General features: G+C 35.8%; 1 protein-coding gene across 16 annotated transcripts; it reads left to right on the top strand.

Moving 5' to 3' along the window:
- Positions 1 to 3,321: 3,321 nt before the first annotated feature.
- LOC104586144 (uncharacterized) lies at positions 3,322 to 16,121 on the top strand. 16 transcript variants are annotated; one of them, XR_016082944.1, is made up of 5 exons: positions 3,325 to 3,718; positions 3,805 to 3,912; positions 9,007 to 9,095; positions 9,284 to 9,381; positions 15,375 to 16,113. XR_016082944.1 is itself a non-coding variant. In XM_088899064.1 (4 exons), the coding sequence occupies exons 1-4, from the start codon at positions 8,572 to 8,574 to the stop codon at positions 14,401 to 14,403; spliced, it is 417 nt and encodes a 138-aa protein (XP_088755190.1). In that variant the 5' UTR covers positions 3,919 to 8,571; the 3' UTR covers positions 14,404 to 14,816. The 16 variants fall into 16 exon arrangements, 2 of the variants coding, with proteins under 2 accessions (XP_088755190.1, XP_010241592.1); XR_016082938.1 differs by lacking the exon at positions 15,375 to 16,113 and adding an exon at positions 9,492 to 14,816; XR_016082946.1 differs by lacking the exon at positions 9,007 to 9,095 and having other exon boundaries at positions 3,322 to 3,718; positions 15,375 to 16,121.
- Positions 16,122 to 17,951: the final 1,830 nt, after the last annotated feature.

Genomic DNA, 17,951 nt, shown 5'->3' with positions numbered 1-17,951 from the left:
AATTGAATCTTATCCATTAGATTTAAATCGAGATTGAATACCACTAATAAATAAATTAAAATAAAGTTGATAAGAATGCTGTATATTATTAATAAAATTAACTTTAATATTGTATATCATGAATAAAATGAATTGATTTGACCAAAAAAATAAAGGGTAAAATATAAAAACCTCCCCCTTGTAGTTTCACTAAAACCTGAAGTTACCTCCCTTCCATCTTTATTCCAATAGTGGAGACTACAAAGTTACAAACTTATCATTACAACTTAGTAAGACATCTTTCAATATAATTCAAAATATCATATTTGCCCCTTCTAGGCTTCACTAGATCTAACATTTTTATGGGCTAAAATTATTTTATTCTTTTCAATTTAGGCAATGAATTTCTAATTAATTAAAAGTGAAAACTTCTTTTACAAGTATTTTAATAAATTTTCATATGAATTGATAGATATAAGAGTAAATTTGATACTTTTGAAAAAGTAATGCATTTGGCTAATGTTTTTCCGTTCAAGACAATAATAAAAGGGAGGTAATAACTATAGGTGTTTTCATTACAACATGGGATGTATGTTTATCTTTTTGGCACACATGCTTGACCTTAAGTAGGGAAGTATGTTCCAACTTGTTGATATGCACTCCGAGGAACCTCCTCAGTAGGAATGGCAACAGGGTGGGGCGGGGGCGGGGACGGGGACGGAGGAGCCTCTCCCCATTCCAGTCCTCGCAAATATCCCCATCCCCATCCCCATTAACGGGGACAAGGTTATCCCCATCCCCATTCCCTGTAATTTTTTATAATGTTAATAATTTTGTTTTTGTCTTTTATTTTATTTAAAAAATAAAAATAAAATAATTAAAATTTACAATTTATTAAAAAAGATTCAAACATATTCAACCATATTTTTAAAACATTAATATATAGACGTATGTATACATATATAACGTATACATACATATATACATATATATTAGTGGGGATCCCACGGGCGGGGATCGAGATCCCCACGGGACAGGGAGTGCTCTCCTCGTCCCCCGCTAACATGGATGAAAATTTCTCCATCCCTGTCCCCGTGGGGGAAAAATCATCCCCATCCCCTCCCCTCCCTATTTGGGGGGATCCCCACAGGGATCGAGAAATATGAAAAATTATCATCTCTACACCTCAGTCCTCACCTCTTTCATTTTCCATTTTTAGAAATTTTCGTTTTCTTATATTTTGCTCATTATTGTGTGGTTGTGGTAGTATGTATATGCATTATTTATGGTTCCATCCAAGTACCGTCCTAAGCAAGTTGCCATGCATCCATAAAAAACACAAGAATTTGTTTTTTGTGACTTATATATATACATACGTAAAGCCACCTACCATCACTATTAATAGGATTAAGAAACTTTAGAATATTAGGCTATTCGAAATTGGCTTGGCATAAAGCTATGGGGCTTGAGTTCAAGTTTGAATTCAATTGAAGTTAGAAATGATAGCTTGAATTCGGCTTGGATCAAAGGCTTACATGTTCAAGGTTGATTTGTCTCGAGCTCAAATCCATCAATAAAATATAAAAATATAAATTATATATGTGTGTGAATTTTATTAAATTTATGATATTTACGAGTTAATTAGCATATAAGCCTATATATTGGACTTGAAGCTTGAATCAAGCTTTTCTCGAGCCAATATCAAAAAACTTCAGAAAAGCTCGTGTCTACCCTTACTATATGGTTGGTCATTAGTTCGGTAACAAATTAGCCTTTATATATTGGATTCAAACTCAGCTCAAAACTTGAATTGGCTCTATTTCAATCAAGTTTTTATCGAATTGAGTTCAAAACGCTCAAGAACAACTTTTTCCATTGTCATCTAATGAAAGTTGAATTAAGTAAATCTATTGTAAACCATAGAGGTGTTTTTAGCAAAATGAAAACTATACAGTATGCTTTAATAAATCTATGAAATTACATGAGTGTTTTAATAAACAAACATTATGAAAATCCACTCATCTTGCTCAATTGTTAAGGTTGTATTTGGAAATATTACAAATCCCAGTTCAGTGCACATGTGGAAATCAGATTCAGTACTCACACTGTCTTCACAGCCACTTCCAACCATGTATTGGGAATATTTTCGTACTTGTATGTTTTTATTTTGGGGGAGATATTCCCAATACACAACTGCAAGTGGCTGCAAATACTGTGTGAACACCGTTTTGTGAGAGCCGAATCCCATCTTGCATATGTGCACTCTTATTCAGTTTTTCTAGTGGTTGGCAACAATATAATTGTGTATTGATGGACAGAAAACAGAAATTTCAAAGCATGTTTACAATTTACACCCAAAATGAGAGGCAATTCTGCATAAAAAAAAAATGAAGAAAACATTTGCATAAGGATTTTAATATCGAGGGGCACGATACTCATATGCGCCTATGCATGTTTCTATTAAAAAATGTAATTAGAGCGATTTGAACCTTAATCATTTAATGCACTTAACAATTTAGCGCCTAAGCTATTAAATCACTAAGCCACTTAATTTTCATTATCAAAATAAAATAAAATAATATTTATTAATTTTATTCTCTAAATGCAATCCTAATAAACAATACATATTTATGTCTAACAACTCCAACTAAAAATTAAAAAGAATAATTTTCAAAATTAGTATTTTATAATATAATGGAATAAATAATTTATCTAACATACATTTATATCAAAAAAGATTTTTAATTTTAAAAAATTATAAAAATAAAATTATTAATAATGGAATAATAATTTTAGTAATTAGAAAATATGAATTTTCATATGATATTTATCTTAGAAATTTTAATGTATTTGATATATTTTAACTTGAGATTATATATTTTTTATAAATTATTAAATGATATTTTAATTTACATTTGAGAATTAAATATTTGGTTGACTATTTTTGTTAATCTAAAAAATAAAAAATAGTAAAATAGAAAATAATTGATATAATATTAAAATATAATAGGTGCATATGTTTTGTGTTTTGTACTTGATGCATTGTCAATAAAATTGTATGATATCTATGCATCCGATTATATAAATTATAATATATTTTTCATATACACCACTAAAATATACTTTTTCTATATATTTATACTATTTGTAGTCATTTAATTTTAAATATAATATTATTAATGTATTTATTAAATTTATATATGTTATCCTAGTGTATCCAAGCATTTTCATATTTTTATCGGTATCCATGTATTTCCAAAACACATCCTTATCCATAAAAATACTTTAATCCTTCATTCAAAGTGAACAATATATTTCAATACTGAACTCATATTTTCATTTATTATTTACTAAGAGAATTATTATCGATTCCTGTTTACATCCAACTTTGCGTTTCTATATACCAAATTACACTCTACATTTTTGCATTTGCACTAAATTTGCACCATTTCAGATCTGCTAAGCGTTGACCAGGAACATCGGTTGTACTTTACATCCCCGACTGCTCATTGATATTCTCAATGTGCGAAGCTTTTGTCTTTTCGTTCTAGGGTCTCGATCTTCTCGTTTGCATACAACCACGAGACAGCAACCCTAACACAAGCAAGAACTCCAGCCACACCTAGGTATGGACCCCCACCTCCATTGTGTTTTTTCGTTCTAGGGTCTCGATCTTCTCGTTTGCATACAACCACGAGACAGCAACCCTAACACAAGCAAGAACTCCAGCCACACCTAGGTATGGACCCCCACCTCCATTGTGTTTCTTCTTCGTCTCATCGTCATCGGTTTTTCACTCTAACAAATTGAAACTTAATTGGCCAGGTCCATTGTAACAATTGAAGCTTAATCAGCCTTGCTTTGGTTCCCCTTCAATTCCCTCTTAGAGTAGGTTCTCGTCAGGGCAATCTTCGGAAGTTTCCTTCAAACAAGGTTAGTTCTTCGCTTAATCAGACCTCATGCCTCTTGATTTCATATATTGGAATTTGTTCGTTTACAGTGAAAATTTTTGCCGACAATTATGGTTCCTTAAATATAACTGTTTTTTTGCTAACTTCTTTAAACAAAACTTGAAATTCAACTTGCTAATACCAGTAAACAGATGTTTGCTAGCATCTTTAAACAGAATATGATATTCCAATTTTTACAATGAAAAATTTTGCCGACAATTAAGGTTAAGTGGATAATGATTTCATCCAGATGATAGAACAACTTTGAGATTAATTGAGGTTAGCTCTGGCATTTTATAGTGTCTAGGATTGAAATCTTGATCATAGAATGAGGTTGGTTTTGTTATGCTTAATTTTAGAAGTACAAAAGTAATTGTTAACTTTTCACTATAAAACCGAGATTTTTAACTTTTTTCCTCCTTGTTCCGATCAAAAGACCCACTGCAAGATGGTGTTGTAATACGTTTGAGAAGGTTGTTACCACCTGGTGCCGTAAAAAATCGTCTAGGTCCTCAAGGCAATTCGGAGTTTACCACCTACAAAGGAAGAAGGAAGGTCAGAGAACCCGGGGTGATATCTTGGGCTTGTAACTCCAACTATTAAATTAGTGCACCGAGCTGTCCAAAGGGGGTAGATGAGAATTCAATGAAGCATAAAGTATGAATTGAATGCTATTATGACCTTTATATAGGTTTCGGATGCACATCGAAATCATACATCTTAGACAAGTGTGGGACATTTGTCATACCTCGAGACACCTGGTATTTGGCCTTGAACACCTAGGGCCTAGTCAGGACACCTGGAGCTCGGCTCCAGGACACCTAGAGCCCTGTCAGGCTACCTGGTGTTTAGCCAGGATCACATGGAGATCAGTCAGGCCACCTGGTGTTTAGCCAAGATCACATGGAGATCAGTCAGGCCACCTGGGGCTCAACCAGGGCCACCTTTCAAGCGATCTGGCCACTTGCAGTGCTCGGGTGTAGCATGCTTGGCTGACCTGTGCGCCACATCATGAATGCATGGTGTGGGCCTGGGACCCACTGACTGGTTGTCTTACGTGTTGACTTTTCTGTTGCATGGGCTGCCAAATGGTCGCTCTCTGGACACATGGTGGAGTCATGTGCTTGCCTTTGACAACAATTCGTCTTAGTGGGAACTGCCTCCTCGGACCTCAAATCAATTGTCGTCTAAGGTCGCTCTTTCGTCGGGACTTCATGGAAGTTCAAGGCAGCTCGTTCCTCAGGTCATACATCTCTTTTGTCCTTGCAAAAAAAAAAAAGTGTTGTTAAAGAAAAGCTGAAGATCTGGAATTTGGAAAGTATGATGATTTTTTAAACTGAGAAAACATCTTGCCTAAGTGTGATTGAGGAAATAGATAGAGCTGAGGAGATAAGATACATCTCAGAAGAAGAGAGAGTGAAAAGAAGTCAAGCCTTTGACAGGAACGATGTCTTATAAAGATGAGCTTAGATAGAGACAGAGGGCAAAAGTAAACTGGTTGAAGGCAGGAGACAAGAACACCAACTTTTTTCATAGAATGGCAAATGCCCAAAACAGGGTCAACACCGTTTGTAAGTTAAAACATGAGGGTGGGATAGGGGAAACCTTATCTGAAATTAAATCAATTGCAACTACCTTTTACAAAAACTTGTACCAATATTGGTTTAAAAGGCCCCTCCCTTCTGATACCCCCTTTAAACATCTTAGTGAGGAGCAAAAACTTTTCCTAGAAAATCCTTTCACGGAGGAAAGTAAGGGAAGCAATTAGCAAGTTGGATGGTGATAAATCTCCAGGGCTGGATAGATTGACAAACCTTTTCTATGTTAAATGTTGGGACTTTATCCATTAAGATGTGTTGAATGCCTTCTAGGACTTTTATAGAAATGCTTCTTTGCAAAGTAGAATAAATACCACTTTCATCGCCTTGATTTCAAAGATCAAGGGGTTGTGAACTTAAAAAATTTTAGGCCCATAAGCCTTCTCAACAGCTTCTAAATCTTAGCGAAAGTTATTTCTAAAAGATTGAAAGGAGTGTTGAATGGTGTGAATGTGTGATCTCTAAGAATCAAAGTGGAGGAATTGGATTAAGGTCTGCACTACTTTCTCTAAGTTCTTTGTGCTAGTTAATGGGCAATCAGCTGGCTTCTTTGAGAGCACAATAGGTATTAGACAGGGAGATCCCCACCACACACACACACACACATTATTTATTTGTTTGATGGAAGTACTCTCCCAATTCAGCAAACTAGCTGGAATTGCTGCACTTTGGGAAGGTTTTGAAAATTTTCCAGGTGGTGAAAAAGTCAAGCTACTTAAGTTTGCTGATGACACTGCATTCCATTGATGCTTCTCATGATCAGTTGGAAGTGATATTGGGCATTTTGTGTTGATTTGAGGTGGCTTTCAGTCTTAAAGAGAATCTGGGAAAAAGTTTGGTTATCCCAGTGGGGTAGGTTGAGGATGTGTAGGAATTGGCTGGTGTGTTGGTTTGTCAGGTGAACCATCTCCTAGTGAAAGAATCTTGGGTTGCCTCTAGGGTGGGGGGTTAAGTGTACATCTTCATCTATTTGGGAGCCAGTAATTGGTTGTATAGAGAAGAAATTATCTTCCTAAAATGCAAAGTGTCTATCGTTTGGAGGAAGAATCACCCTAATCAAAAGCACTTTGTCTAATCTTCCCACGTACTATCTCTCCCTTTTTCCAATCCCAATGAAAGTGGCTAAGAAATTAGAAAGTTTGCAAAGAAATTTATTGTGGGGAGGCTAGGACTCTCTTGTGGAGAAAGGCGGCTTGGGGTAAGGAAAATCAAGCTGTTAAATAATGCTTTATTAGGTAAATGGATTTAGAGATTTGGGACAAAAAGAAGTTATTGGTGGAGGAATTTGTTTGCTTCCAAATATGGAACAGATAGAGGTGATTGGTTCTCATTGGATACCTTACCCTCTTGTGGCTACTCCATCTAGAAGGGGATCATGAAGACTCTTCCTGCTTTCTCTGGAGCTCTGGGCTTTAAATTGGGCATAGGAGACAATCCAAGTTTTTGGAAAGACCCTTGGTGCACTGATATTCCTCTAATTGATGTTTTCCCCCCAACTTTTTCAGTATGTTGACTTGATAACCAGGAAGCCTTTGTAGTTGACTGCTTTGAGATGGTGGGAAATAATGTAACTTGGGACCACAGTTTAGAAGAAACTTCCATGACTGGGAGTTGGAAGGGGTGTTGGGTTTGCTTTAACTTCTTAAGAATTAGGCTGTAAATGTTAACCAAGAAGATGAATGGAGGTGGAAATGGAGTGGGGATGGCTTATTCTCTGTTAAATCTCCGATGGCTAAGCTAAGTGACAATAGTGGCGAGTCTTTTCTTTTAAAACAAATATGGAACCGTATCAGTCCCTTGAAATCTAACATCTTAGTTTGGGTTTTGGTGTTGTATAAATGTTTTAGTAAAGACAATCTAGCCAGAAGAGGCATCAAGTCCCAGACCTGAACTGTGGCCTTTGTGGGCAATGTCCAGAATCTATTGATCACCTGTGTATTCATTGTGAAGTCTCTTTCAAAATCTCAATTCATTGTTAACTCTTACTTACTAGATAAATTTTGTTCATTTCTAATTAACAATTTTAAATTTAATATTAATTTGAATTTCTGTTGGCTGAGTTGAAAAATGAAAATTATTGAAAATTACTGTCAGTCGAAAATTTTCATAGCAACTATTGAAAATTACCGTAAATTTAAATACTATTAGTTGAAAGTTATTGAAAATTGTTGCTACTTGAAGATTGAAAATTTCTTTAGTGATAATTATTGGAAGTTATTGAAAAATACTACAATTAGTGATAATTAGTAAAAATTATAGATATTTCAATAAAATAGTAATTCTCATAAATTATAGAAATTTCAATAAAACAGTAATTCTCATATTAAATTATTGAAAGTTTCTATTAGTAGAAAATTATTGACATATTGAAAATTACCATAAGTTTAAATACTATTAATTGAAAATTATAGAAAATGAACAGTAATACAAGAACTTATAGAAAAATATAGAATTTTGAATACATTATAGCATTTTCAATAAAACAGTAATTGCCATAAGTTATAGAAAATTTCCAGAAATTATAAGCAGTTATTGAAATTTCTCACAAATTATCAGTGATTAGTGAAAATTCTCAAAAATTATAGGAAATTATCATAAATTATAGAAAATTACCAACAATTAATGTTAAATTACTATTAATTAACACCATTATTTAACAAGAAATTTCAGTAGACTATAGAAAATTACCAGAAATTGTAGAAAAATATATAACTTTCAATAAATTATAACATTTTAAATAAAACAGTAATTCCCATAAATTATATTAGATTTCCATAAATTATCAGCAATTATTGAAATTTCTCAGAAATCATAGGATAGGACATTCTATAAATTATAGAAATTACCAGGAATTAATGTGAAATTACGTACCAACACCCTTTCAACATAATCTGACACACCGCCCTCAGCCCGAGTTGTTCGAGTTTGGTGTAATTTGGAGTTTGGGCAAGTTCTATTAGTTGTTGGGTCATGTACTCATGTATGTGCATGACCGTGCCAACTATTCAAGCAAAATCAAAACAATAGGAACTCACTGAGAGCCGATGAGCGCAGGTAAACTCATTTGACCTCCTCTTTAACCTTGTGTCAATTGTTTTTGCTTTAGTTTGATTAAAGAGGAAAAAAGCTAAAAAAGAGCACAAGATCTTTGGTGATGGTAGTAGTAGTAGCTAAATCTTTTAGTAATTCGAAATATGGCTCAAAGATGATGTCGGCCTTTGTTCTTTAATCAGAAACATTATAAGAACTAGGGTTTTAAAAACATCTATTTTGTTCTATCTTTTGTTCTATCAGGAAAAATTCAGGGGTTTCTGAACTTTACATTGGAGTATTTCTCCACTAGCAATACAGGAATTGATCACAAATCTGAACATGTTTGTGTCATGGACTATGGAGCTAGAAGAAGAGGAAGAAGTGAAATAGTTATTCTTGCCTTCATTCATCTTTTTTCCTGAAATAATTTATTGACATGTTGGCAGGTGGTGCATTTGGCGGGAACAGGGGATTGAGACCTGTTCCCCCAGAAAAGGGCGTGTTCCCTCTGGATCACACGCACGAATGTGACTTGGTACCATTACATATTTCTTCCCGGTTTTTGTTAAAATACCAATTCGTACTCTTTTTTTTTTTTTTCTTAATTGGGATTTAGGCTCTTCGTTTTGATTTAGATTGAGTGGAATGCCTAGTGTCACAGAGGGTTGATGTTTTGGAGTTTGGTTTCATTGGGACTTAATTTACAAGTCTATTATGGTTCAGGAGAAGAAAGAATATATAAATTGTCTCAAATCTTCTGGCTATCAATCCGAAAGATGTAGAGGCTTTTCAAAGCTGTACCTGGAGTGTCGTATACAGAGGTTAGTTAGCTGCACTGTAGTTACATGATGTTTATATGCTACAAGGTGCTGAGGAAGTTACATCATGTTTATATATGAGGATCTTGTAACATCTGGTTTTATATATCCAGATTTCTCCCAACAAAACATGCAGAACATTGACATTCAGAACCATGTGGCTATGATAAGAAGAAAAAGAGTTGTAGGATATATTTCTATTGAATGGATATTACATTTCTTTAAGTGCATTTCTGACTGGGCAATATAATGAATATCCAATTTCTTGTAAACCTGGTACTAGAACAAAAGGAGTGCTTGAACTGGGTTAACAAACCTACTAATTAGGTCCTGGCATTTCCATATCTTGTATTGGGGATCTGGTATCACTTTTTTAAGGAATTGGAAGTAAACTTTTCAATGCTTTGATGGTAACCTGATTTTTTTTTGGAAATTAATTGTTGTTTCCATATGTAGGGCTGTCAATGGGTCGGGTCTGACCCAATGGGCCTGATGGGACCAAACCAATTATATTGGTTCTGGTTCCAGGATTTTTAGATCAATGGGTCGGTTCCGGTTCTCTTTTTTGGTCTTGATTATTATCAGATCAGGACCAGTTCTACCCTGTCCTGAACTGACTAATATTTTCACCAGGTTTATTATAATCAGGTCCATTGGGTCAGACCCGATGGACTGAGAACCGATCAGTTCAGTTCAGTGTCTAAAAGTACAGATCCTATAGGGTCTGGGTCGGTTCCGGTTCTCTTTTTTGGTCTTGATTATTATCAGATCAGGACCAGTTCTACCCTGTCCTGAACTGACTAATATTTTCACCAGGTTTATTATAATCAGGTCCATTGGGTCAGACCCGATGGACTGAGAACCGATCAGTTCAGTTCAGTGTCTAAAAGTACAGATCCTATAGGGTCTGGTTCGGTTCCGGGACCTTGACATTTCTTGTTGGTTCAGGACTAGTTCTACCCTATCCCGACCCATCGACAACCCTACCTATATCTTGTTGTAGTGGGATCTGGTATCACTTTTTTTAAGGAATTGAAAGTAAACTATCCGATGCTTTGATGGTAATCTGATTTGTTTTTTGGAAATTAATTTTCTCAATTTTGTAGTAGAAGCAAATGATCTTGGTGCAAGTTCAGCCTTTTTGTGAGACAACTAGTCTTGATGTGAATTAGCAGGTTAATAAATCATGTTTGTGATGTCTTGACAAGATCTTTTCAGCTTCGGTTGAGGCTGTGTTGTTGGTGTGCGATAAAAATAGTTTAGTGATTAGAAAGGAAAGTACCTAGGCCTAGAGGTTTGTCTTTTTGTGAGGTGTTTGATCAAGAAATCATGTTGTAAACTCGAGATATTTGGACGAGATCCTTTGAAGTTTGGATTGGGCCATATGGAGGTATTATAACAACAATGCCGTGTCCTGCGTTATTATTTGCTGATCCCATGCAGTGTTATCAAAGCACTAACTGGTTAACAACTAGTCAAGCATTACTCAATTGTGGGACATATCAACTGCATCAGTAACCAGTCAATACCCATAGTGTGGTCTCCTAGGACAACTAAGTATTTTTTACTAGATCTTACTAGATCAACTAATGACTAGTTTGCTTAGCTGATAAAAAAAGAATAATGTACATTTTTATTTGTTTGTATTCATCCCTAACTTTTTGAGTAGTATTATAATGTTTATATTTTTATGCACACCAATTGCTTTTAGCATCTCACTGCACGTGGTTGAGTTAGGGCATAATAATATAGAAAGAAAACCAAAAGTAGAAAAGGAACAGTCAAGTAGCTCGTTTAGGTCTTATTATGATCAATTTGCTGTTATGGAGTTGCTATTTACAAGGGAATCATATCAGGAACAAATGCTATTTCTCCCTACTGAGATTCTGATCAATTGGCTGTTAAATGCTCTATACCATATCTTTTATTGAATACTTGCAGTCTTTATTAAATTATTTATGAGATTTCATCATTAAATATGATTATCTATTTTTATATTCATGTTTAGGGTAAATTTCTTAAACTACCCTTAAGGTTTAGGAAATTGGCTAACTATACTCCTACTGTTTCAGTATTGTCTTAAAGTTCCCCTACTGTTTCTGACAATTGACTAGCTCTACCCCTACCGTTAGTATCCGTTAATGTTCCATCAAAATCCATATACATGTTACAGCATGTGACATATAATTTTTTCTAAAATCCAATATTACCCCGTCACTTTCCTCTCGAGTCTCAATGCTGCTGCGGAACACCAGCACCCCCTTCCTCCAATCCCTCTCTCTCTCTCCCCATCCACCAGCGGAACCCCCTCTGCCTCTGGTCTCTCTCTCAGTTTCAATTTTGAAGTTGTAAAGTTCTGCAACTGCAGGAAACTAACTCACCCATGTTTCGGGTTGATCTTGAATTAAGAGATGATCAAAAAAGGAGAAAATCTAGAAATTTTCATTATTTGTGTCTGGACAAACATTACTAGGAAACTGAGCATGGGAGAGTGAGCCTCATAGAGGGCTGGTGAGGCTGTCATGACCCCTGAAAAACTAGAAATAAGCTCTCTAGAATCTCTACACATAATTACATAAAGAATTCAAAAGCGATGACCAGTAAAGAGATTTGGATGAGAGAGTTCTCGCTGTTTTCTTCAAATGTCACCCATTTGGCCAAGCTCCCACGTCTCTCTCTGGAAACATTTCTCATGCTCTCCATTTCACCCACATGATCTTTGAATTCTTTCTTCACCACGCCCAGTACAATGTGACCATATCTGTCACACCATGGCCTCTTACAAAACCAAAAATTTTACAGACAGTAAGTATCTAAAAGAATCATAAAATTTGTGCAAAATATAAACTAAAATAAAACCTATCTCAAATCTCAGCTATATAAATATAACGTGTGTACAAGTGAATGCAGATCTTTTCTTTCAGTCTGCATATAGTATCTTATCGATCAGAACTTGCAGAAGCTTCATGGGTTTGAAACATGGTTGTGGACTGCACTCCAGCAAATGGTTTTCATGATAGATCTTTGGAAAAACAAGAAAAAATAACTGATTTCTGCAATTCTCTACCTTACTGATGAAGAAATCTGATGCAGAACCATCTGGGTGTATCTTTTTCTTTATCAACTTCGTGTTGGGGCCCTCCCCAATTGGGCTATCAACAAGTGGGCAAGGAGTTGAAAAGGCATGGTGTTTGTCAGATCTTTCCCCCAGAGAAAAAGGAGTCGTTTCATCTTCTGGGTTACTTCTCTTCCACTTCTTAAACCCATCAAACCCCCATTGCTTCTTTGCTGATTTTGATGCCCTCTCATCCGGATCTGTCTCCAAATCGTCCCAATTTTCGTCTCTCTGTTCTCTCTGAAACAGAGTATGAAAGAGTTTCTTCTGCACCTTCTCAGTGCTTTCTCTTTCCTTCTCAAACTTAATGGGTAAAGGTGGCTGCCATCACTGGAAATCTTCGTTCTCAGACCACCTATTCTCAGTCACAAAAAAGGAAGAAGAAGATTTCCGTTGATGGCAGCAACCCCCTCCGCCTCTAGTCTCTCTCCAGTCACACACTCTCTCTCTCTCCTCTTTCTCTCTCTCCCAACCTCTGCTCTCTCCTGTTCCACCGTCCACCAGCGGTGGTACACACTCCCGCGTCTGGTCTCTCTCTCTCCTTCTTCTTTCTCTTCTTCTTCTTACTTTCTTCTTCCTTCTTCTCTCTCTTTCCGGATCACCACTTGTTTGCTTCTCCCTGAGGCGTCTCCGGCCATGGTGATAAGGCCCCAGGGAGACCATCTGGTGAAAATAGGCTTTATCGCCTGATCCACATCCGGAGCAAAGGTTGGGGTCCAGTACGCAAGAGACTTCGCCGGAAAATTTTCAGGCAATGAGGTCCCCCTTTGCATAATGGGCAAAATAGTCTTTATAATCCTTTCATTAACCGACACTAACGGTAAGGACGATTTAGCCAATTGTCAGAAACAGTAGGAATACTTGTAAGACAATACTGAAACAATAGGGGTATAGTTAGTCAATTTCCTAAACCTTAGGGGTAGTTTAAGAAATTTGCCCTTATGTTTATATTTTTGAGCAGTGAGATTGAATTATTATTTTGTGGTTGACTAGTGAGCACCAAGGCACCAACTAGTCACCACATAGCATTGGGAGGCCATAACCACATTGACAACACTGATCCCACAAACTTATGGCTGACCTTTCTGTACAACTAAAGAATTGCTTAAATGTTTCTCTCTGGGGTTTAGTTCCATGGCTTATTTCCAGTTCTGGAACATTGCATGTCAAGTTTGTGTATCTTATAGCCCAGCCTTGTGTGCAACTGCAAAATTAGAAGTTTAGAACTATCTGAATATCTTTCTCCAAGAGAGATAGTCTTATAATCTCATTATAGTGCTGGAAAAGTCGCAAACGAATGCCTGAATATTATAGAAGATAATTTAGACTTGTACTATTTCCAATAGAAAAATTTGAAAAGCAGATTGGTCACTGAGGACTAAAATGCTGTAACTGTATTATTGAAAGAAGTGTTTGCTCAGTATTTCATATATAAAAAAACAGCAAACCTACAGTCAATTATATTGTTACACCATGTTCTTCTTATTAATAATTTTATTTTATCACAAGTTTACACTATTAAACATGTTCCTTATAGAATACAGTGAGGTGGTGAAATCTATTCAACAGTCAAAGCCTTACCAATAGTGCATGGTTATGCTATTTTATAACAAGAAGAAACATGACTAGTTCAATTTATTGAATCTTTAGTATGGTTTTTATGGTATACTAAAAGTTGGCATTGGTGTAGTTGGTGGAAATTATTTAGAAATGAGAATATTCATCTCCTCAGATTGCAAATCTATTTCTGTCAAATTGGCATTGTTGGCCGTTCCACACTCCCCACAGATCTCTGTAAAAAGACAACTCTTTTCATTGGTAAAAGAAGAATAGAACTATGTCATCAAAGTTTTGGGGAACAGAGAAAGGACCTGAATAACAGTTCTAATTCATACTCAACTTCTCAATAAAATGGTCTCTTAAAAGAAAACTCTCTTACATAATGTTGATTCTGTTGAGCTTCTAGGAACTTAATGGCAAAGCAAGACTTGTCAGAGTTTGGATTTGGCAAGGAATATGGCATGGGAGCTTCTTAGCAGAGAAATAATAAGGCTGATTTGGGAGATAAGACCATTGCTAGTTGAAGGCAAACAACTTTTTGGTTAGAAGCTGGAACAATTGGATTCTGTAATTTTCCTTTTATCCAGATTCCTGTTCTTTGTCTCCAGGAAAGAAAAAAAAACACTCAAGCATACATAACCACAATGAAGCAGTGTAAGGTTTGTTTATAAAGATAAATTAGAATGAATGAAGGTAAATGTTGAAAGCTAACATGTAGTGAAAATTTATAGTCTTTTAATAAATCGAGCAAGTTAGATGGTAATGGAAGTTGCCTGCATTTAAAAGGAAAGAGAAAAAAAAGATGGGAAAACTATTTATTGCATGTTACATCTCATCCCATCCATTCAGGTGAAAATTGTAAATCTGTGTTTCTATATTTTCATCCTTGGTTTATAGCAGGAATGATCATCTCCTTGGATAGTTTGCTAGCAGCACTGCAGCAATATTCTTGGTGTTTGCAGTGCAGATGGGAATCATGAAACTTAAAATGATTTTCTGAATGACATCTAGTCTTGTTTTCACTTGTCTCTCCCCTAATCTCAAGATGCCTCTCCTGACATGGCAAATCCCCCCCCACCCACCCACACACAAATTTGTGAAAATTGCCATCAAGCCAATTTTATAGGAATTGTATCCAATTAGGGAATGACCATCTAGCAAATCTTCCTCTCCTGAAAAGTTGAGTATACGGTTCCGAGTAGATTCTAAGAGTCTGCTTATATATTGGAAGCCATAAGGATAAATAAGAGCTTGTATTACTTTTTTTCTGATAAAGCAAAGAAATTTTATTGATAAAAGCAGCCAGTTGTCTGAAACACAGGTGGCAAGATTTCAGTCCAGACACTTATGCATTCCAAGCTCCGGGCAAATGCAGATTCTTTGCAGTAATGGACTATTACTATTAGGTTCTATGTAGTGACAAATTGAACTCTTTAAAAAAGGCAAATAGTTATCTGTATTCTGCAATCTATGCTACGCCCACCGGCATCAGTGTGCTATATATATATATATTGTACCATACTGGACCATGATCAAATTGGACAAAAGTTTTCTTTGCCATGCATCCCATATAAAGTCTTGAGAATTTGTTTTTATGGCTGTATGCATTGGTTGTTGGTAAGGTGTCTGGCTGGTTGTGGTGGAGACTTGGGATCGAATCCTGCCTTAACCAGGGATTAGGGTTTTCGGGACTTGGGTGGTTAGACTTAGATATAATTGTTTCATTAATTTGGGGTACTGGCTACATATATGGTTGGTCATTGGTTGGGTTTAGGCGATGTTGGACCCAATTCTAGCCCAAACTTTTGACCTTATTGACAGCTTCCAGCCCATGCTTTTGAATTTGGCAGGCCAACTTTCCACTCATTTTGCTAAAGTGTTAAACGAGGTGGATTAGAGAAGGAGATGTTGCAACTGTTTCTTGGTATTGTAATTGATTCAAACAATAGTGAATGCAATAATTTGTCTAAATTTAAACACATAACATATATTAAATTTGGTCTCTATTAAGGTTGGGCTGGGTTTAGGGGTGGATTTGAGTTGAGCCGAATAGTACAAGGCTCGAGCTCGACTCGAGTCAAAAACTCGTAAGTTCGAGCTCGGCTCGGCTTGAGCTTGATTTGAGAAAAATGTTTTATAAAATAAAAAGTTATATATAAAAAATATTTTTTATTTGATGTTTAAAAATTAAGAATTATAATATTTTTATTATATATATATATATATATATATATTTGAGCTCGGTTTCAACCAAGTTGAACCGAGCTCGAGTAGCTCGTGAAGAGTTCAGCTCGTGGCCACCCCTAGTTGGGTTGGACCTAGCCTAAATATTGACTAAATTGGGTTAAGAGATTGCATATGTCTATTTGATGGTTTTTTTTTTGAGAGAGAGAGTTTTAAAAATGATATTGTTAGAGAGACTAATTATGGATTTTAGTATGGACAATTAAAGCGTAAGAGACAATTGATTTTGACTTATTGTTTTTTTAATAATTTAATTTAAAAATAAATGGCCACATTGTGCAAAAAATGAGGGGAGATGGTCTGTGTAAGCTTTGTAAAAAAGGACCCCTCGCCTCCCCTCTTTCCTCTTTCTAATATAGATATAGATAGGTCCATAGCATTGATTGTTGATAACTGATTAGATTTCTCAATCAAGTCTTGTATATGATCTCAATTAATCCATTTGTCCATTTTATGGGTTAAGTGTTCTACTTGCATTTTGGTTAGCTTCTGTGGAATGTTGCGAAATTGATAGATATACAAACCAATGTGTGCAGAGTTCTAAAGCCCACTACTACCCCTAAATTGTCAACTAGTGAGCCCACCATGCATTGAAAATATCACCCCATGAATGACAATATACAAATACGAGAGATGTTTCCTATGTGTGGCTGAGATGAGGTGTGAGGCTGATGCGAGGAGTACTCTGTGAACAGACCCAGACACTCTACTTCTCTTATATTTTCTACACCATTTATCACCTTTATAAGGTCTTTCATTTCATCTTTATTAATTTGCCTTATTAACATCTCCATGACAGAAGTAGAACGAACACAAGCCACGATACCTTATTCACGCCCAACAATGAAAGGATAGCTTTAAAATTCCAATTTTTAATTCGACATCCCATCTAATTATCTCAAATTTAGATGTTAGAACTTCTATCCAATTAATAATTGGATCAAATGCAAATTTAACCCCAACCGATCTGATTCCACCTACCAGCCCCTGTTCAAAATCTTCCAACCATAACTTCATTTCAGTGTAGTTACTTTCACTTCTACATGGTTGTAAGCAGACTTCACTGAAAAGACACCTTTTATATCACGCATCCAGAATCATCTATCTTCTATCATATCTGTTTGTCTTAGCACACTTCATTTGTTTCTTCCAAGAAACCCAATTTTGTATACCTAAGAGAAGCTTGGAATATATGCTTGAAAGTTAACCTGTGAAGGGCCCACCACTAGAAGCATCTTTAGCAACTTTATTTTTTAAATGGAACCATAGATGACCTTGGCCAAGTCTCATTGGTTACTCCTAAGCATGTCCACATTGAAAGCAACCCTAAATCATTCTAATCAAAAAGTCTAGAACAATATAAGCAATTTACATATGTACCATAAAATGCATGTACAAGCCTTCATAGTGATGAATTTAGGGGTGCAACTTGGGTTGGCCCAAGTTAACATTTTACACTACTTCGGACTTAAGCTTTGGGTTGGGTCCATTCAAATTCTGATAAAATTCCAACCCTAACCCTTCCAAGTTGCATCCCTAGTCATGACTATTCATTGTGGTGATTCTGCAGCCTGTCCCAACTCAACCGCATTCTTTTTTTCTTTTTACTTGCATCTCCCTTCAAATTATTTTCTTGAATGAGAAGATTAAGGGG

Source organism: Nelumbo nucifera, chromosome 2 (genome assembly GCF_055504915.1).
Source record: "Nelumbo nucifera cultivar China Antique chromosome 2, China Antique-T2T, whole genome shotgun sequence".
Taxonomy (NCBI): domain Eukaryota; kingdom Viridiplantae; phylum Streptophyta; class Magnoliopsida; order Proteales; family Nelumbonaceae; genus Nelumbo; species Nelumbo nucifera.
This window is presented reverse-complemented; position numbering and strand designations above follow the sequence as displayed.

Bases quoted from the DNA above. Each gene is read 5' to 3' on its own strand.
- LOC104586144 (XM_088899064.1), top strand. The intron at 9,096-9,283 runs GTACCATTACAT...ATTATGGTTCAG, and splicing joins ACACGCACGAATGTGACTTG to GAGAAGAAAGAATATATAAA. The intron at 9,382-14,183 runs GTTAGTTAGCTG...GCATTGGTGTAG, and splicing joins CTGGAGTGTCGTATACAGAG to TTGGTGGAAATTATTTAGAA.